The 21,487-nt window shown below is 37.3% G+C and overlaps 1 protein-coding gene across 2 annotated transcripts in view; it reads right to left on the reverse strand.

Moving 5' to 3' along the window:
- LOC145686350 (venom allergen 5-like) overlaps window positions 1–21,487 on the reverse strand; it is a 166,332-nt gene that overhangs the window by 140,478 nt on the left and 4,367 nt on the right. Inside the window, exon 2 of one of the 2 annotated variants that reach the window (XM_081759597.1) lies at window positions 8,110–8,244. The exons of the other annotated variant lie outside the window; for it this stretch is intronic. Within the exon in view, the coding sequence (XP_081615723.1) occupies window positions 8,110–8,244 (135 nt within the window). The remainder of the gene's footprint in view (window positions 1–8,109; window positions 8,245–21,487) is intronic. 2 annotated transcript variants of the gene reach the window in all.

Raw genomic sequence — 21,487 nt, forward strand, 5'->3', positions numbered from 1 at the left:
CGGTGACTATGAATCTGATGCAAGATGTCCCTGGTTCGATCCCGAGACATGAATGTTTGTGATGAACACTATTATGTCCTTGGCTTTCTCGAGATTCTCACATTTCTGTCCACATCCTCTTTCCATCCATTCTTTTTTAATCTCTCACTTTATTAACCACCCGTCTCTTTGAGCCTAAACGATATGATCATGAGACATGAAATGAAATATTTAATTTAATTTTCATTACTTACAAACGAATATTTTTTTACGATTCGTCATGCTTAACTAATATATTCAGTTAACTTTTTAACAGAGACAAACTACTTTTTTAGATGCCCATACTGTGCTATTCATTACTATTAGAAGTCTTATAGAGTAGAATTGTTATGTGTGTCCGTCATCTATCTCTCTGTTGACAGGTATTAGAGCAAAAACTTTGAGATTCGTATTTTGAAGGGATGTGAAGGCATTGCACTTCCTCTATCCGGCGCCAATTCGTCGGTGAGTACTTGATACTTATACTTTTGACCTCACCGCTACCCATTGGTTAGGCCTCTGTTACCTGTGCATATTGAATTCTTCACACAGAAATTTTAACACTGGGGTGGTTGACGAGGATACGCATGATTCATGGACAATTCATCTCCTCCTACCAGTCAAGCAGTGGTGGGACTGATTGATGCTAAACTTACTACCATAATTCACCACAATCTTCCACCACAGGCGATAGTACTTGAAATCATTTTACAAGTAGGGAATGAGTCAAGCCTATTTCGGGACCGAACCGAAGTCCTGAGTGTCTACCAGTTATACCTATTCTAAGAGGGGACTTCCCTGGCGAGTAGGAGTCTGTCATACTCTGCGGTGTATTGTACCTGAGTGTTAAGACTAGCTGACGTCCCGCCAACACCATTACGGAATCCCATGGTCTCACCTCAACCTGATAAAGTCAGTCGCAATCCGAGAGCCTCTGGAACCAGAAGGGGCTCGATTCCCAACCTTGTTTACCTCATTACGTTCAAACTTCCTCAGAGGTACCGTGAACACGTTGGAGTAGTCCCTACCTCGTTCTGGACCAAATGGCATGTGGGTATGTGTTAAGTCACCATTTGGGATAGAGAGCTCCTTCGTGGCTAAGCGGTTAGCGTACGTACCTTTGGCGTGGGAGGCTCGCGTTCGATTTCCGGCGGGGGCTCATGTGGTTCGAATTCCACGTTAATCAGTAGGTCCAGGTCTCATATAGCCTCGCTGCTGAAAAGGGACGTCAAACTCAAAATCAATTCAACCATTTGGGATAGAGACTTCGTGCCATTACCCAAGTTGGTAATTAGATTACCATTGGAATTAGAATTCCCCCTCTCTTCCCGTAGGGTTGTCCGAGCAATATGGGACTGGCTAAAATTACAGTTGAGGTATTTCGCACATGACCCAAAGACTGATGTAGAGCAGTCAATGCTTTTTGGGATTCAGCCAAAACCTCATCCCCCGGGAGAACCATCCACGTAATACGGGACTTACCCTCCGTACAGAGGTACCATGTACGCGTTGAAGCATTAACTTCCTTCCAAACCAACAACAAGTCATTTGGGAGAATAGTCGTAACGTTTTCTCTACCCGTTAGGAGCGACAGAGTTCCAGCCCCTGGCTACTTGAAACTATTATCGAGATACTTCATACATTACCGGTCCCAATAACTGATATAGACAGAATTGCTTGCGCAGTCAGTGTCATTTGGGAGGCTGAACTCTCTGCCGATAGGGGCGTTAGAATCCATCTGTTGCTAGGCAACCGCAACTCCTCAATTTTACGTGCTGAGGTACCATATACTCTTCCCGATCCAATTCCAAGTTAGTTACCCATTTGCGAGGATAGCCGAAGCTTCACAATGGTCCACTAGTTGATAGTTTGGGAGCCGGCCGAGACGTTTGAGGGGATAATGTTGACATTTCCTCTCTCCCAGTTTTTTCGGTCTTTACCACTGTAGAGTCCACTGAAGCTCACTACCCATCAGCAGGCTGATAGAGTGGAAGACGCCTAAAACGTGGGATGTCGCCAGATACTTTGATCACGTGTGATTACTGCGATTATTCATTTTTAAGTCCTCCATGCGTATTGTCCAAAGTCTGGATAGCAATTTGTGGCAGTCACTTCCCAATATATTTGAATTCCATTTCTAGCTCATCAGAAGAGAATCCCTCTATGCAATTGACATGCTCCTTGCATTCCTGTTGCTGGTCCATCTGAGTACCATCGGCTTCCCTCTGTTTAGGTTAGAGATGCAAGAACTCGGGAAAATATAGTCTAAAAATAAAACTAAGTTCTTCCACGACTTTTTTGCTCAGGAAACTCTGGCCTCTCTTTTAATATTTGATTTTAATTTTTAAAAAATAACAGCACGTTCTACCTGTCTCTTTACATAATAACATGAAAAGACATTTAATTATTACAATTATATTGTGTTCACAAAATTCAAGAATCTAAGAAAATTGGCACTCGACAGAAAATAAAAACAAGGCAAATCAGTAGCGCAGATCCAACAAATTGTTTGTAGAGCTAGTAGGGTAATATCAAATGACAAAAATGTTTTAGCAAAATAAAGTTTGACAGTGTTAACAATATAGTTTAATATTCTGAGAATGTGGTAATTAAATGGACCAATACTACGAGTATCTGCAAATATACTATCTAAATATACTTCAGATTATTTGGCGTAGGTACGTTGATTATAACTACACTAATTTCCCTTCGAGGATCAAACTTAAGATCCCCCAAGTAGAAGACCAATGTACAGCCATTTTGATTTTATTAGATCGCGAAATAAATTAAATCTCACACAAGGAAACGATTACTTGCTATGCACCAATTCATGAAATATACAAGGTGGGCGGAAGTTAACTCCCTACTCAAAATTGTTCATAACTTTTTTAATCCGTAACCAATTTTAATGAAACAAAAAGCATTTTCCCCTTACAATGATAAAATTTATTACATGATATTTCATTTATGTCATTGAAGGTATCAGTGGCGGATTCTAAAGTACACCATCTAACCTAGCGTGAGCGGGTTCAGTTGGCATGCCACTACAAGTATGGCAATAAATGGTAGAGGTACAGATATGAAGCGACAATGGACATCGTGCTTCGGTAGATGCAAAGACCTAATGAATTGTCATTCGAAGGTAATGGACACATATTCTGTAGCACATATTAAAAGATGCGGTGACTCAACATTCAAGATGGAGGAAAATGTGCAAGTGATTTAGGAAATGTTCACTCGAAGTCCTAAGAAATAACAAAGACAATCATCTTGGAAAAGTGGTTTCACCCAACACAATTTGAACTATTCTGAAGAAAAAGTTGAAGTTTCGTCCATGGAAAGCATATTACCACCGGCAGTCTGTGATCGTAAGTTAGAGTACGGAGAGATGATGCTTGCTTCGTATGAAGACTGATTCGATCTTTTCAGTAATATCATGTGGTCAGATGAAGCCGTATTCCATGTTGCGGAGGTTGTTAACTGGCACAATTGTTTTTATTGATCAGGAGAGAATCCGATGGTTGTTGTTGAAAAAAAGCCAACTTAGAAAGAAGGTTACAGTGTTGGGCAGCACCAAAGTTGTGAGATCATACATCATTCTGAACACAATGCAGAACGGTACTTTGCTATGCTTGAAGATTATGTTTACGTATTGTATCCACATGGGACAATTGCAACGACATAATCTTTATGCAAGATGGAGCCGCGCCTCATATCGCACGTCCTCTTTGTGTTTGTTTGGCATCTATTTTGCAGGACGCTGGTTTGGACGTCGTGGTCCCTTTAAATTACCAGCAAGGAGTCTTGACTCAATCCCCTGCGACTTTTTCTTCTGATGGAGAAAAAAAGGAAATTTATCGCACAAAACCAAAAATTCTTGATAAATTGGAGTAGTTCTTGCAAATGTACCGTTGGAGTATCAACAGAAGTTTGTCGCAAATATAAACAAATATTTACGAAGACTGGTAGGTAATGGTAAGTTTAGCATTGCATAACAATTCTACCATTGAAAGGAACATTTTTTTGTTTCCTGAAAATTGGTTAAGTGTTTAAAAAGTTATAAACAATTTTTCAATAGAGAATCAATTCCTTCCCACCCTACCGAAATGTGGAAATTTGCACACAAAACGCCACAAAACACGCAAAATATAATGTGAAGGAAAAGACCTCGAATTCGATAGTGGCGGATCAATGGGTCATTTTCTTCTCACCTTGGAGGCCCACTTTGACCCACTTCTGGTGAAGCAGAAAACGTAGAAATAGCCGCACAAAGCGGTACAAAACGCGAAAAAATGATGTGAAGGAAAATACTTCGAAATTTGATAGTGGCAGAACAATTTAATGCTGTTCCGCCATATTTGTAGGCTCGTTTAGACCCACTTCCGGTGGTGCACAAAACGTAGAAATAGGCGTACAAAACGGCACAAAACACGCAAAAATGATGTGAAGGAAAATACCTGAAATTCGATAGTGACGGAATTGTGGATCAATTTCCTCACACCGTTGATTCCCATTTTTACCCACTTCCTGTGACGCACAAAACGAGGAAAAAGACACAGAAAACGGCACAAAACACGCACAATACTAAGTGAAAAACCGATCTTGAAATTCGTTGTCAGCGAAACAATTTGATCTTGTTTTGCTATATTTGGAGGCCCATTTTGACCTACTTCCACTGGCGCACAAAACGTCGAAGTATACCCAGAAAACGACACGAAACACGAACAAAATGATCTGAAGGAAAAGGCTTCGAATTCGATAGTGGCGGAACAGTGGGTCTTTTTCCTCCCGACTTGGAGGCCCATTGCGACCCACTTCTCGTGCCCCACAAAACGTCGAAATAACCCAACAAAACGACACAAAACAAGCACAAAATGATGTCAAGGAAGACCTAGGGTGGGTCGAATTCGAGAGTGGCGAAACAGTTGGTCATCATTTTCCTCCCAACTCGGAGGCCCATTTTGACCTACTTGCGGACGAACAAAACGTGGAAATAGGTACAAGAAACAGGCACAAAACAATGTGGAGGAAGCGATCTCGAAACTCGTTTGTGGCGGTAGAGGTTGATACTGTTCCACCATATTTCGAGGCCCATTTTGACACACTACTGGTGACGCACAAAACGTGGAAATACAGATATGCGCACAAAACGGCACCAAACACGCACAAAACGATGTGAAGGAAACGAGCTTGAAATTTGATGGTGGCAGAACAATTTAATGACGTTTCGCAATATTTGTGGGCCCGTTTAGACCCACTTCCGTTGGCGCACAAAACACGGAAATAGGAGCACAAAACGGCACAAAACTCGCACAATACTAAGTGAAAAACCGATCTTGAAATTCGTTGTTAGCGAAATAATTTGATCTTGTTTTGCCATATTTGGAGGCCCATTTTGACCTACTTCCACTGGCGCACAAAACGTCGAAGTATACCCAGAAAACGACAAGAAACACGAACAAAATAATGTGAAAGAAAAGACCTCGAATTTGATAGTAGTGGAACATTTGGTCATTTCCCTCCCGACTTGGAGGCCCATTTTGACCCACTTCCGATGGCGCACAAAACCTGAAAATAGGTGCACAAAACGATGTGAATGAACCGAAGTCAAAATTCGTCGGTGGCGGAACAAGTTAATGCTGTCCGCCATATTTGTAGGCCCATTTTAACTCACGTCTGGTGACGCACAAAATATGGAAATAGGTGCACAAAACAGCACAAAACACACAAAGAATGATGTGAAAGAAAAGACCTCGAATTCGATAGTGGCGCAGCAGTAAGTCATTTTCATCTCACTCTGGAGGCCCATTTTGACCCACTTCCGGTGACGCACAAAACGTGGAAATTGGCGCATAAAACGGCGCAAGACACGCACAAAATGATTTGAAGGAAAAGACCTCGAATTCAATAGTGGCGGAGCAGTGGGTCATTCTCTCAAACCTTTTAGGGCCATTATGACCCACTATTAATGACGTACAAAACGAGGGAAAAAGCGCACAAAAATGGCACGAATCACGAGCAAAACGAAATGAAGGAAACGATCTCGGAATTCGTTGTTAGCGGAACAAGTTTATGGTGTTCCGCCATATTTAGATTCCCATTTTGACTCACTTCCGCTGGCGAACAAAACATCGAATTAGGCCCACAAAACTACACGAAACACGCACAAAATGATGTGAAGAAAAAGGCCTCGAATTCGGTAGTGGTGAAACAGTTGGTCATTTTCCTCCCAACTCGGAGGCTCATTTTAATTTTCTTGTTCTGACGAAGAAAACATGGAAATAAGCGCACAAAATGGGACCAAACACGCACAAAACGATGTGAAGGAAACGAGCTCGAAATTCGATGGTGGCAGAACAATTTAATGCTGTTCCGCCATATTTGTAGGCCCGTTTAGACCCACTTCCGGTGGCGCACAAAACGGCACAAAACACGCACAAAACGATGTGAAGGAACCGAAGTCAAAATTCGTCGTTGGCGGAACAATTTAATGCTGTCCGTCATATTTGTATATCCATTTTAACTCACGTCTGGTGACTCACAAAATGTGGAAATAGGCGCACAAAACACGCAAAGAATGATGTGAAGGAAAAGACTTCGAATTCGATAGTGGCGCAGCAGTGAGTCATTTTCATCTCACCTTGGAGGCCCATTTTGACCCACTTCCAGTGACACGCAAAAGGTGGAAATATGCGCACAAAACGCCACAAAACACGCAAAATAAAATGTGAAGGAAAAGACCTCGAATTCGATAGTGGCGGAACAGTGGGTCATTTTCCTCTCACCTTTGAGGCCCATTTTGACCTACTTCCGGTGACGCACAAAACTTGGAAATTGGCGCATAAAACGGCACAAAACGATGTATGGGAAAGGATCCCGAAATTCGGTGGTGGCGTAACAGCATTAACTTGTTCCGCCATATTTGGAGGCTCATTTTGACCCACTTTTGGTGACGCACAAAACGTGAAAATAGGCGCACAAAACGGCACAAAACACGCAGAAAACGATGCGAGGGAAACGATCTCGAAATTCGTTGGTGGCGGAACAAGTTAATGACGCTGTGTTTATGATATATAATCATAGTCAAAGCAAGATGGTCACAGTCAATCATATCCTGAGGAATGACGATTGAAAAGTGACCCATGCGCCGTATTTTAGTTGCTTCGTGATTAACCATTCAAAACGGTGTAAGCTACGTTGTGAATTATGATTGTAGCTACAGAGAAGATGGTTTGAAGTAGATATACGGATATGATAGATTGTGTAGCTAAGGAATGAGGTCGAAAAATTGTCCCTTACGCTTTGGAATAGCAGATTGAAGACATTCTTGTTCTTTTTCGATCGGACTAAAACAATATTTTTCTACAACAGTTTAAGCTGCACTGAGGAAACTGCACGTGGTAGTCGCAATGGTGTCGATTATGTTCTTAACCATTACTTTCTGATGAAGTGTATCTTATGCTTTATTTTAAGAGAATGAATATATTTGTCTTCTTTATTAAATGAATGTTATTAAAATTATTAAACATTCTGAATTATTACATATAAAATCAGAATTTAGGCCTACTACTTCACAGTCAAATTTTTTACTCTGCCCATCAATCAGGAATTTCATTACGTATTACTTATGGACGGACTGAGAATTTCTTTGTTAACTATTAATAAGCTTAGAATTTTCGATTAAATTCCATAAATCTTATAAAGGTAGATCAATTTTGGATTTGAATACGAAAATGTCAGTGTTAGAAATGCAACATAATGTCTTAAATATGAGGAAGAGCTTTTTCCCCCTTTCTTCCCCATTTCGTTGCTCAATCTGTACTTAAAACGTCGGACCCTCAACTTAATTTTGCATCTCCAAATCAGCTTCACCAATGGGGATGCGCGCGAGACAAGATTTGTGGTTGTCTCTTCTCGAAAATGTGCTGTAAAAGTGATGTCTCGACTCGAAAACTGTATATTGTTCTATTGGAAGAGCCGTGTCTCGACTCGAATTTTGTGAGGAAAATCCTGTCTCGACTCGTCTCGTGCGCATCCCTATTTACCAAGGAAATTATGATTTACAAACTATTAAAATAAGTGATAACATACCGTGTATGTGCACATAGTATGGAGAGAACATATTCTACAGTAGTCTGAAGAATCTTGACTTGCTACAAGGTACACCAGGAATGAATATAGACACAGCAGTAATATCCCGGAAGAAGTCATTTCTAATCGAATCATCTGCAAAGAAATTTACAATATTAAAGTAGCTAAGCCATAAAAATTTTCCTAATGCAATATTAAAACTTGAAAGAAAATTATGTAGCTATAATAATAGCGAATGAAATGTCTCCTTTGAAACGTAGTTGGAACTCATCTCACCAACACACACAGGAATAGACGGGACACACAGGACGAAAGCCACACGCCAAACACCACAAACTCAGTACACACCCAGCAAATAAGCCATGGTACACAGACAGTCAAGAACAGTGCGTTTGCACGATGGTGAACACACAATTGAGAGTGATTTTGTTTTACAACTTCAAACTGGAACATTCCACACAGCAAGCCGCGAAGAACATTAACAGTGCATTCGGGCTAGGAATGGCGAATGAATGCACCATTCGCAGTTGGTTTGTGAAATTCCGTTCCGGTAAGACAACATTGCAAAATGAGTCCATGGACACTGACCAACATCATGTTCAGAAACGCTCCTAATCAGTACCGTGGAAGCAAACTCTCGGAAAAAAGTGCTCGTGGGATTGCATAGTTAAGGTGAAAAATTTCGACTCTACATGAGTTGACGCAAGAATTGACGTGGTGGCCGTGATGGCTTAACAGTAGAGTGCTCACCTATGACGCGTGGCATGCTTAACTCGATCTCACCTCTCTCCAAATAGACTATGTGGTGGATAAACACCGTTTGTGTGGGTTTCCTCGGGGCTCTTCCGTTCCCTACCACATTCGGCCTTTTACCATTTTCACCCATCTTATCATCATCGTATTCCTTAGCCTCGGTATATAAACGTTGGACGTTAAACGAAAATAAAAATAGGATCACCGTCTATAGGTGTGGTTCACTTCCCTGAGTGTAAGAAATAACTGGGAAAGTTTCCTCCGACTGTCCCTTTGATGAAAAATTAATATTTTATGACTATTGTAAAGTCAGGGCAATGGCTGAATCGTGGTCAACGTCTAATATAGTTTCCCAAACTACCTCTTCAACAACATGATAAATTGTTGCTGGTGTGGTGATCTATGATGAACGTGTTTTTTCTGAGACGAGGTGAAGCAATCAATGCAAATCATTACAGTATTGAATTATATGAAATGACCCGAAAAACTTACCCACAAGCATCCAGAAATAGTCAACAGGCATGATGTTCTCCAATGTTGTCGCAAAAAAGAAAATGGGTGCTCTCCATACGCTGCAACATTAAACCCTTACCCACTGCATTCTCCCTATATCTCTCCCACTGACTACCACTTTATTAAGCATCTCGATCATTTCTTGGGAGGTATGGCTTTCCCTAATGATTGCACGGTGCAATATGCAGCTGAGGACTTCTTTGCATCTCATACTCAAGAATTTTTTCGGCACATCCATAACTTTTCGATTAAGCGATGACAAATGTGTGTTGTTGCAGACGCTATTTTTATTAACTATATATTGTAGCTTTCATTTTTGTTTTCCTTTTTTACTTCTTTTGCCTTTGGAAATGACGCTTCAAAAACTGATATTTCTTTCACACCAAAATAAAATTTCTGAATTAACTTTCATTTGTGTCCTTTCTGTATGCTTAATAAATACTCAGGTCAGTGGCAGCTAATGTTAGTGTTGCAGCGTTGCGCAACGACCAAAGCTTTTCAAGAAAAATCATTATTAACAGTAGTAGTAAAAATGGAAAAAAAATTACTTTCTCTTACTCTCATATATATTTTAAATAATATACATTTTACTTCTATAACTGTAAAATCCATTAATCCGTTTTCAAAAACGACAAAACAGCCCATCAAGAGTCTTTAATTTATATTGCATTGCAGCAAGCATACAACGACCAGACTTCTTCAGCGTGGCAATTGGAGCGAATGTTAAGCCTTCTTTCCTCTGTCTCAGATGCTAAAGGCTCTGGTCGTTGCAGTGCTTCTGCAACGCAGCACGGGTTTTGGTTGAGTTGAGTTGATTTTGAGTTTAACGTCCCGTTCAACAGCGAGGCTATATGAGACGTGGACCTACTGATTAACGTGGAATACGAACCACGTGAGCTCCCACCGGGAATCGAACCCGGATTTCCCACGCCAAAGGCGAGTACGTTAACCGCTTAGCACGGGTTTTAGTGAACAAGAAGGCTTTTCTTACTAGGAAAGATTTCTGAATTTTATTACACTATCGAGTAACAAACGGAATTCATTTTTATGCTTTCATATATTTAAATTACGGGACTGTGCTGAAGCAAACCAATATAATGATACCTTTTTCTTAAAAAAAAAAAAGTAATCACAGAATTATGAAATAAGAAAAAAAAATACGTAGAAGATTAGAAAGCAAATGTAAGTAAACACACATTTACAAATTAATTATTAGCTTATGTAGATAATGAAGGATTCTTGTAGAATAATTTATGAGTTGAGTTGATTTTGAATTTAACATCCCGTTTAGCAGCAGAGTAATTTATAAATAAAATTTTAATACATCAATATAAAGAATCATACTTCAGCTAATTCGTGGCTAAGCAGTTAGCGTACGCGCTTTTGGCGCGGGAGACCAGGGTTCGATTCTTGGCGGGAACTCAAGTGGTTCGGATTTCACGTTAATCAGTAGGTCCATGTCTCATATAGCCTCGCTGCAGAACGAGACGTTGAACTCAAATCAACTCAAAGAATAATACTTCAAGAATTACTATGTGATTTCTTAAATTTCCGAACACAACGCAATTCGTTTAACTAGCAACCATGCGTGCTTTTGCTTCTGACAAGAATTGCCAATCAAGAAAAAAATTCTGATATGCCTTAGAACCTGGGTTAATGTAATGAAAAATCACATTTCTGCTTTCCAAAACATTATCCCACCAGACGTTTATGTTAAAAATTGTAAAACATCTTCCCCTCTGTGGATAGTATTTTAGTATATATACATAAATGCATTTTATAGTCCTGTCGACTATCATAAAATAAATGTATTTTATACTCCTGTCGACTATCCGTATACAACTATGTGATGGGAAACGCTACAGTGCATTTGGGATTGGTTAGCAATGCTGTTTGTTTTGGCGTTCTTTGACTTACGGTTCCTGTTACATGCTGACCCTACATTTGTCAGGTTCAGAGTTTGCTTTTCAGAACGTATAACATCAATAAGCATTGTTTAGTCCCATGCGGAAGCAACGTTCTATATTCCATTCATAATAGTGTGTAATGTACCATTACAGTTGAGAGTAATGGCAATTTTTTTCTCACCCTGTACCTAGTGATTTTTTTAAAATTTCGATTTCGGTTTAATTACACGATTTATTTATCCTCTTTACTTCAAATGAATGTAATGAATCGAAAGGTCTCATTAGGAATCATATTTTCACTGAATAACATATTTATTTATACTTTGATTAATTGTAAATCCCGTTTTCGTATATACAAGTTGAATAGTTACAAGGTTTACCATTCTGACGTCATACCGAAACATAGTTCCGCCATTGGATATACATTTTCTTAATTTCAGACCAATGTAGAATTTGGCCAGGTAACTAAACCTTCCCTCACCCCCTCTCACTAGTCCATAGTCACTTTCAGATCCGGTTATATCTGGATTTCACCAATTTCTATTTGCTTTGTAATTTCCGCGGCTCAAAGATTTCGCCCTGATTGGAGGAATCCTCCTATTCCTGTCGTTTTCGGCGCAATGATATCATTCTTACCGAAGAAGCTTTTGTGAGCACAGCATGTAAAATTGATTACTATATTTCGACTGGACAGGACAGAGATCTTAAGGAGAATTAAGGTAACATCCAATTTATTTTAATAGTTAAACACTGACAACGGCGTAGGAGCCCAAAATTCTACATTTTTAAAGAAACAGTTAATACTTCAACGAAAGATCAGATTCCGGTTTACAGGACGCCATGTTGCTGCCTGGATAGAATGGACAGAAAGGAGAGTGATTTTTGATCCTTTCACATTCAGTTAGGGATTAGGGACAATACGACCTGTTTAGTGCATTTTGTTCGTGTATTCAGTAGATGTGATTATTTTATTAATCAGTAACTGCATGTATCTCGTAGGTTTCATAGCTGTAATACTAATCAGCAGAATGGCAGCTTAATTTAACTAAAAGGGTTCCTATTCTCTCTCCAAATTGAACCATTTCTAGCGGGGGGATGGGTTAGTTATTGTTTGTTTTAGGGCCTTTTCCCCTCTCAGGGTAAAGGTCCCTCAATAAACCTTGTTAAGGTTCCCCCGGGGCTTCAAACTCTAGTAAACATGTTTTAAATAATTGGCCAGGTCAATTGGACCTAGGGTTACTCTTCTCATTTTGTCCCCCTAAAGTTCAATAGAGCCAACTTTATATACCGACAAGGAGTAATGTGTTTGAAGGTACTTGTCTTTAATATGCCTATAATAAATGGTGCTTGTTTAGTTAGTAGTTTTTATGTGTAGTATTTATAGTGGTGTATGTAGTTAGTAGTTCTGTGTGAATGCGTGATTTTTACTGCGAGGACAGTGTATTAAACATGCGTTAATTTAGTACCAATTGTCTAACTCGAAGTATACTAAACAAGAGTAAATATTATAGTTCTGATTAATAAGTGTAAGGGTATATTTTAGTACACAGTAAATTATGTCTACTGCAGCGCCATCGTGTTCGTTTTCGGTAATCAATTGTTTGTTGACATTACGTCATTGCATGAGTTAGCGATTTAGGTTGTTTGATTTCGGCCCCTTATTTCTAAATTACATCCAGTAGGCATGGTTTTCGGTTCATATGAGTATACATTCATATGAAATAGCATGAGATCTTACTGTTCTGAAAATTACAGCTTGCCATGTCAATTAGAAACCGAAATATCGACTGAAATCAAGAATGCCTATTTTCTTAAAAGAAGTAAGCCTACATGATGTTACTGTTTGTTTCAAAATGCAATATTAAATTCTTTTTCCGTTGATGTAGAGAGATTTCATTCTTGCTTTAGTTTTATCAGCAAATCAGAAATAAAATCATCGTTGACAATTTAACTTTCAGTGAATGCACGTATGATTTTTTTTACAAAATTCCGAAGTAAATATAATTGGGTGCTTCGGAACAAAGAGTCCGTGGTTCGATGAATGTTATCGTGTAGCAGTTTAACCGTGACGGATTGTGATAATTATAGATTTATTAGTGCATAATGTAATATGTGTATGGCCTGCGTGCAAATGTATGTAATAGGGTGTCTGTAAAATATTATTTCGCGTGGAAATGAGTAAATAATGGATAAATGTAATGATATAGTAATAATACGATTACAATAGAAAATGAATGAGATGATAGGACACCTGTACTTAAACGGATAGGCCCAGTGTATATTATATATTGAGAATATGAGTATGTTTACTGAAAATCTCTCGCGTTTTGACTTCTACACCAATGCATTCATTTAACCGAGTTTGCTATTGGATAGTAATGTGTAGTTGGGAATTATATGTTACTTCACATTTAAGTACCTCATATTAACAGCTCTGGTTCTTAAGCCTTTCATCAGGTAAGGTAGCATCATGTAGGAATTACTTTTGAAGGTTTACAGAAATTATAATTAAAAAGAATAACTGCTAAATCCTGGAATCATCGTAAAGTACAGGTTTGGTCAGTTGTACCTTTAACATTCATTGACTCTCCGAGATTTTTTTCTTCTTCGTTCCTTACCTTATTTACTGTGCAGTGTTCATATAGCTAATGGATCGGATAGGGCTATCCAATTAATTCAACCGCTACTAAATTAATGTCTAGGTCTTGCGTACCCGGGCGTCGACCCCTAGTCCTCTTAAGTATTTTCGTTTCTTTTCTTAAGTTTAATTAGATGATGATGAAAATGAACGACGTCCCAGACTTTAGCATGTCTGCGCAGGGTAGCCATCGGTGATGTTTGGTCACTGAAATCACCGATCCAAAATTTAGTTTATTTTTTTATTTTGGCAAATTACTAGTTAGGGATATCTTAGCTATTATTTACTCTAGTTTCATTATTATTCTGGACTTTCTTAGTTTTCTAAGAGGTCGGATGATTTTTTTGAAATTACCAAAATTAAGAATCTACACTAACCTTCCGGTATGGCCGGGGTCTTCAATGGCGTTGACCGGATACGGTGAATGGTGGGATTTCCCTAAAGCCTTTGTCTTTCCGAAAATCCCATCGAGGGCACAGGCTCGTCTCGTTGTTGAAGATATTTGTTTTTCGGCTATTTATTTGGTAAGCCGAACCCCTTTTGGCATAAAAGAGAATATTTGGTTACAGTATGTTGTATACGTAAATTCGACCACTTATCTTTCGTAGTTGTAGTGTTCTGTCTCCTCTCTTTTTACCTATTCTTTCTTCTACTCCTTCTCTAATGATTTTTTTAAATTTCAACCTTCCCCCCGGTTCTGGAACACATGAAAGCATACAATGTCCATTTCACTTATTTCGATCGTATGTACTGACTGAGACATCGAGGGATACGATTCGTGGAGGTATTTCAGAACAACTTACTACCGTTTTTCACGATACTCAACCCACCATGGGAGGGACTGACGAGAAGGTATACTACGATTTCAGATTCCCAGAAACTTGATTATTGTTCATCGATCGTACAAACTATACCCATTGATTACTGACTTCTGGTTTCTTTCTATTGATTGGTTATATGGTGTGTATGTATTAGTAGTTTGGGCCCACTAATTTCAAATAATCTTGATATTTTTCTTTCTTTCTCTGTATATACATTTATATATGTATGCTTACATAGTTTGAAAAGTTACGTGCCTCTTCTATTTGTTGTATTTCCACTTTTTGTGTCAACCTATTAAATAATATCAACCATTTCTTTATACGCGGATCTCAGTAAAATGAATCTTTGTCGATCATCGGGTTTATGTATACATTACAAGGTTGCAACCTTATTAAAAGAAAAGAATTTTTGTTAGTCAGAGTTTTCGTTTTGTTTTGAGTCAAGAAAATGTGAATACGTATTAAATATGAAAAGGTTATGTAGAAAATTAAGTGTCGACGAAATACTAAGATTGATATTAGAATAAAATTTATTATATTGAGTAATATGAATATATATATAGATATATATATATATGAGCGAATATGTGTGTAAAGGGCTCGGTATTTACCCTGGTTGTTTTAGGTTGCCATAGATTTTTGACACCCGATTCTGACCAACTATTTGTGATTGTAAAGTATTACCGCGTAACTTGTAATAAATGACACCTTACGGATTTGTTATTAATGTTCGTAACTATTTAATTTTAATACTATGTTAAATGTTGCATGTAAATAGAACAAGTAACAGGTCGTAAAAATAACCCTAATCCGTATCTAAAGTTATTTTTGTGAAACCATAACGAAATCAGTGAATTATGAAACAGTGTGCCCCAAATCCTTCCCCTACGACTGGAAACATAACTATTTGTCATTCGCCAGTTCAGTGAGTTGAATCTCTTAACTCCACGATCTAGACCAGGAATAAAATTTAGTGATCTTAAATTGAATTGAAATTTGATTAATAATTTCGTAGTGTAAATAGGAGCTAGGATAGGTCCGGAAATCTAGCTCCATTGAGATATCATATAGTAGATTGGAAATATGTTACCAATGTTTGGGACTGGATTCGATATTTTAAATCTTGATAAATTTTGAATTTTCATACCAAGTGCGTCAAGTGACAAAATAAAAAATATATATGTAATGTGAAGCAACTATTTTTGTCTGTGGTTAAGACAAACGACTAACTACTCTCATGGACGACAATCATAGTGCATAAAGAGAGTTGATAAAGGAGTTATTATCGACGTGAGAAAAGGACTCATAAAATTGTCGAAATTTCCCCTCTTGGAATAGAGACTCCATAAAAATGCTACCAAAGTTTTTTTAAAAATGATTAACCAATTCTTTTTTTTTTTTTTTTTTGGTTTGTTTCTTTCTTCTTTCACATTGATATGTATTAGTTCGTACATATCAATGTACGGTCAATGGTCACCGGTACGGTGACCGTATCGTTAAATATGGTCAATGTTAACCTATGTTTTTTCTCTTCCTTTTCTGTTTTGTCGATTTTTTTTATTTTAACGTAATCCAATTCTTAATGTATCTGTTATGTCAAACTAAATTTTCTTGGAATGTAATAAATGTCTATAGAAATGTAGTTAGGTTAGTCTAATTCAACTAAATGCAACCTGAAGTATACATTGTCCTGTATGAATGTGAGTGTGAGTGAAATGTAGGTTTAGTATTAAGTGCACCAATTCTTTTGATATATATGTGTGACTTACTGTAATTAATGGTAGTTGAGAATTAAAGTCTTGAAAAGTCAATAGTAACTCAATTTAAGTTGGCTCTATAAAGGAAGCAAAAAGGGACAGAAATAGCCTGAATGAACGATCATCCTAGGAGAACTATGAAAGTCAAAATCTTCAACAAACATGCGGGTTACTTTAATTTTTTTATGGCTTCGGTCAGTTATAACATGCCGTTAACTTCATCATTTATACTTTAAGTACTGGACACTAGTCAAGAACTTTCGGAAATATTGAATAAACTGTTAAATTAAACTTTCTCATCTATCTCAGAGCTAGATTGGGATAATTCAGTAGTTGGGGTTAAATGGATCTAGGTCTGGGGGGTATGGGTTAACATGTGTCTACCTTTGATCACCTTAATACCAAATACTCCCCAATAGCTATTGGAAATAATCCCAATTCGATAATTATCCACTTTCCTTTACCATATTTCTCAAAAATATCCAGTAACAGTTTCCCTATTTCCCCATCTCCTTACTTTCCTTTTTTTCTTTCTTTTCTTCTTCCTATCCCATCTTTCTCTTCTCTTCTTTACTTCTTCTTCTAATTTTAATAAAACTGAAAAGGGGGTCGTGACTGGGAATTCTATATATATAATAAACACGGTCATGTATTTATTTTATTTTATTTTTCTTCGGAAGTCCTATATAAAAGTCTTCTTATTTTGATTGAACCTTGTATGCTCAAAAGTAAGACATGGATTATATATTTCTATTAAATTAGATATAAGCTGATAGCTTCATGAATATCACCCCACCAGGGGTGAAGGGTTCCCACTCACGACTTCCTCCATGCATCTCATTTGCACAAGTGCAGTGCTTGATGATTGATGAATTTGGAATGTTGTTTTTCTTACACGCACTTGTGTGTGGGTGTATATGCGGCATTCTTGATTCATATACCTCTCGAGTGTGTTTCGTTTCTTAGTGATTGTGTTGTGCATGTGTTCTAATTCTGTGAATGATTTACAGTTCTGAATCAATTCTATACAATGAATTGTGTAAATAATTTACAAAAGAAGTCATTTTCCCAGCTCTCGGCTGAGGAGAAACTTGCGATGAAAGAACTTGGAAGGCCATTGCCAGACTTAGTGCAAAGCATCAAAACAGGTAAAAGGCAGTTCAGGAGAGTGTTCAGAAAAGATATATACAATGGTAATGATTGATTGTGTGGGTGCGAAGTAAAAAATGCACTATTTTGCTTTCCGTGTTTGTTGTTTGGTGGTGAAGAGTCGTGGAGAAAATCAGGCGTAACAGATTTAAACCATTTATGCTCAAAGTAAAAAAGCACGAATCTTCCGCTTCACATTTGAGAAGTATTTTAAAATTCACACTTTTTGGAAAAGTAGATATTGCTTCGCAATTGGACAGTGTTTATAGGAGAAAACTGGTAGAACACAATGAAAAAGTCAAACATAATAGGTACGTACTGAATATTATCATAAACTGTGTTCTTTTTTGTGGCATTTTTGAACTTGCTTTAAGGGGGCACGATGAAACTGACACATCCTCCAAACCGGGAATATTTAGAGGATAAATAGATTCTAGTTTAGAGTTAGACGTTGCTTTAAGAAATCATTTAGAAAAAGCTACAGTGTTTAAAGGGACGTCGAAAACGATTCAGAGTGAGCTCCTACAAGTAATGTTTGAGGTTTGTCACAAACAAATAACACATGAAATTATAGAAGCTGATTTCCTGGCTGTTATAGGCGACGAAACAAGTGACATCTCAAATACATTTCAAATGGTTATCGTTTTTCGGTACGTAGTAAAGGGCAAACCAGTAGAACGTTTTTGGAACTTTATTTCACCACCAAAGCATGTGCTGAAGCATTAACTCTTATTTGCTTGCAGAATTGAAAAACCAAAGGTTAGGTCCTCATAAAAATTCACGCAAATTAATTGCACAAACCTATGACGGTGCATCTGTTGTGTCTGGTTCTTCTAGGGGGTACAAGCAATAGTTAAAGAAACTTTTCCTAGTGCCGAATAGATACATTTTACGCTCATCAAGTTAATTTGGTTATGAGCAAAGCTGCTTCCGTAAATATTTACAAGGTATTTGCACATTTCTTTTTCTGGTAGCCCACAGAGAACCACAGTTTTGGATTCAATAGTACAGAAAGGTTACCTCGGGCAAGTAATACTCGTTGGAATTTTATGTCTAGAAGTGTGAATACCGTATTTGATCATAAAAAAGACATCATCCAGTGCGTGAATAAAACACTAGCGATGGATGAGATAAATGCAAATACAATCCACCAGGCTGATGGCCTTTAAAATTCCTTATAAGTCACCACTTCAATTTCTGGATATCTTTCTTCAGCAAAATAATGCCACTTGTAGAAATTTTGTTTGGGCAGCTTCAAAAGAGAGAAATTGACCCTTCTTCTGCACAACAGATAATTTTAAACTTTGAAAAGAACATTAATGCTATAAGAAATCAAATTGATGACGGCAGGAACAAGGGAATAGAATCTACAGAGAGAGAATCAAGAAAGAGGAAGAGTGTCAGTACAGAATGGAACAGAGAAGCTAAAGAAGTATGTGATGTTATAATTTGCTAAGCTAAAACCCGGTTTAAATTCACAAGACATCTTAGGGCAGCAATGTTGTATTCACCAGATATGTTTCCAGAGTATGCTGTAAAATTTCCGAGAGAAACAGTCAATAAAATATGTTCAATTTACAGTTTTTTCGACAACACTACTCTGTCACGAACTGTCTTCAATCTACGCTGCAGAGGAATTTCTATCCCTGTCGGGGGCTGTGGGTTTGCTAGAATTCATTGTCCAGAATAATCTAGAAAAATCAGTCAGTGAATCTACAAAGCTTCTGAAGTCGATATTAACTGTACCTATGACATCAGCAGAAGGAGAAAGGTGTGAAGAATTAAGACACATTGAAAAGAATTAAGCCATTTTTAAGAAATTCGATGTCTCAAGAAAGGTTATCAGCATTGGCTATGCTCTCCATTGAAAAAAGACGTGATAATGGATATACCAGACTTCAACCAGCGTGTAATAGACAGATTTGCTGCAATCAAAGAGAGAGGAATGCACATTCTATTTAAATAAGGTGAGTAATGTGATAAGATTTTCTATATTAATTTTTAGTTTTTTAAAACATAATTTTATTTATTTTCATATGCCACATAGTACTTGCATCAAAGTTACGCTGATTAATCAATAAGTTCAGTTTATATCTTCTATCTCCAATCGTTCGTATGGCAACACCCGAGACTACAATCCACCGGTCGCCACTGATAGTATAGGGATAATACAAAATTTCGGTCTCATCTCGAAATTTCAAGATGAGTCCGAGATCGAGATAGACGTTTGCAAATCGATACGGGACCAAGATTCAATATACCGGGACTTACTCGAGACGAGACCGAGATGAGACATAAAATTCTAATTCGAGACGATACCGAGACGAAGCTCAGTTTCGAAAGTCTCTGTCTCGTCTCGAATATTAAAAAACACTGAAATTATGTTTACTCAAAATTCGTACACTGTTATGTTGCATATAAGATAGTTGAACAATTTGCCTTGAGTAGGTATATCCATGTGCGTATACACGGTGGAAAGGGGGCAAATGTCACCCCTGATCACATGATATGTTGCAAATATTTTAAACAGCACACAATTTTGGGTTCGGATTCTATTATATATATTTTATTGTCTTTCCAGTCATTTAACTTACTCAAAGAACATGTTGCTAAAATATTTCGAAATGTAATTTTATAAACCAAACACATGAGGTTTTAACCTCCCAACAACATTTTTCCACACAGTTCAGGAACTATTCAGTGGAAGGTATGTTTAATTTTTTTTTTTTTTTTTTTTAAGTTATAACACCTCGTATAAGGAATGATGGTAACTTTCTTTAACCCTTCCGTGGACAATGGGAACTACATTTCCCACCAAAAAAGACAAGTAGTGTGTATGATTTTATTTGCTCCACTGGAAAACGTTATTCCCATTACAGGAGTGAGGGATTTTCAGTAGAGAAATAACGTGTTTTGCTTAACATGGAAGAGATACAAACCTATCACTTCTACTGTAGAACCAAGTGGCCCACTAAATGGTTAAAACTCAAACTAAAATCTTCAGATTGGAGGAGAGTAGGAACAGAAATTTTGGAATTCGATAGAGCAAGGTCATAAAAGGAAAAAGAGCATCAAATGAGCAGTAATATGCAATTTAGGTTTATCCGTGTTTTTTGTTTCCTCTATTATATAATATTTTCAATTTTTGTTTTTGAAGTGTTTAACTATTTTTTTTTATTTAAGTAGTATATTCTTTTTTATGTGGTTCAATACTTTTCTTTTGTAATTGTTAATATTTTCTGTATTGGTGCTTTTTTTTTTTAAAAAAAAAATAGAATGTATGCACATGGTTAAGTGCTCGGAGGAGGCTGCAGAGCCTTAACTTCGCTACGTAAAAGAAGTCATAAATAAATAAATAAATAAATGAAACCAGAGGATTGGTTAGAGCTATTAATCATAAACTATAAGTAAAAAAAATAATAATTAATTATATTCATGATAATCAAAATGTCAATTCTCTTAGTGAAGCTGATCTAAGAATTTTCTAACACCTTAATCTTAGTAGAAAGCTGGTCATGGAGAGCATTATTTTTAAAATCACAAGGACAGAACTTGTAACCTTTCTTAAATTATTGAAGGCAGAAGTGTCGTCAGTATTTTTTGTTAACAGGAAGGTACTTGAGCATAGTCAAGAACAACATCCATGGAGATAAAACAATGTTTTTAGTATATGCAACTTATTAACATTTCAGTTAAAATTATGATAAATTGATAAGAAATACTTTGTGGTAAATTAGACCTCAAAAAGCACTTCTTATTTTTTCCGTCATTAAGATAATGAAAAAATTTCCAACAAATGTAATTTGCGCTTTACTAAAATTTGGTAATCTTTAAAAAAAA

This window comes from Thermobia domestica, chromosome 5, assembly GCF_964235325.1.
Source record: "Thermobia domestica chromosome 5, izTheDome1.hap1.1, whole genome shotgun sequence".
In the NCBI taxonomy this organism is placed as follows: Eukaryota; Metazoa; Arthropoda; class Insecta; order Zygentoma; family Lepismatidae; genus Thermobia; species Thermobia domestica.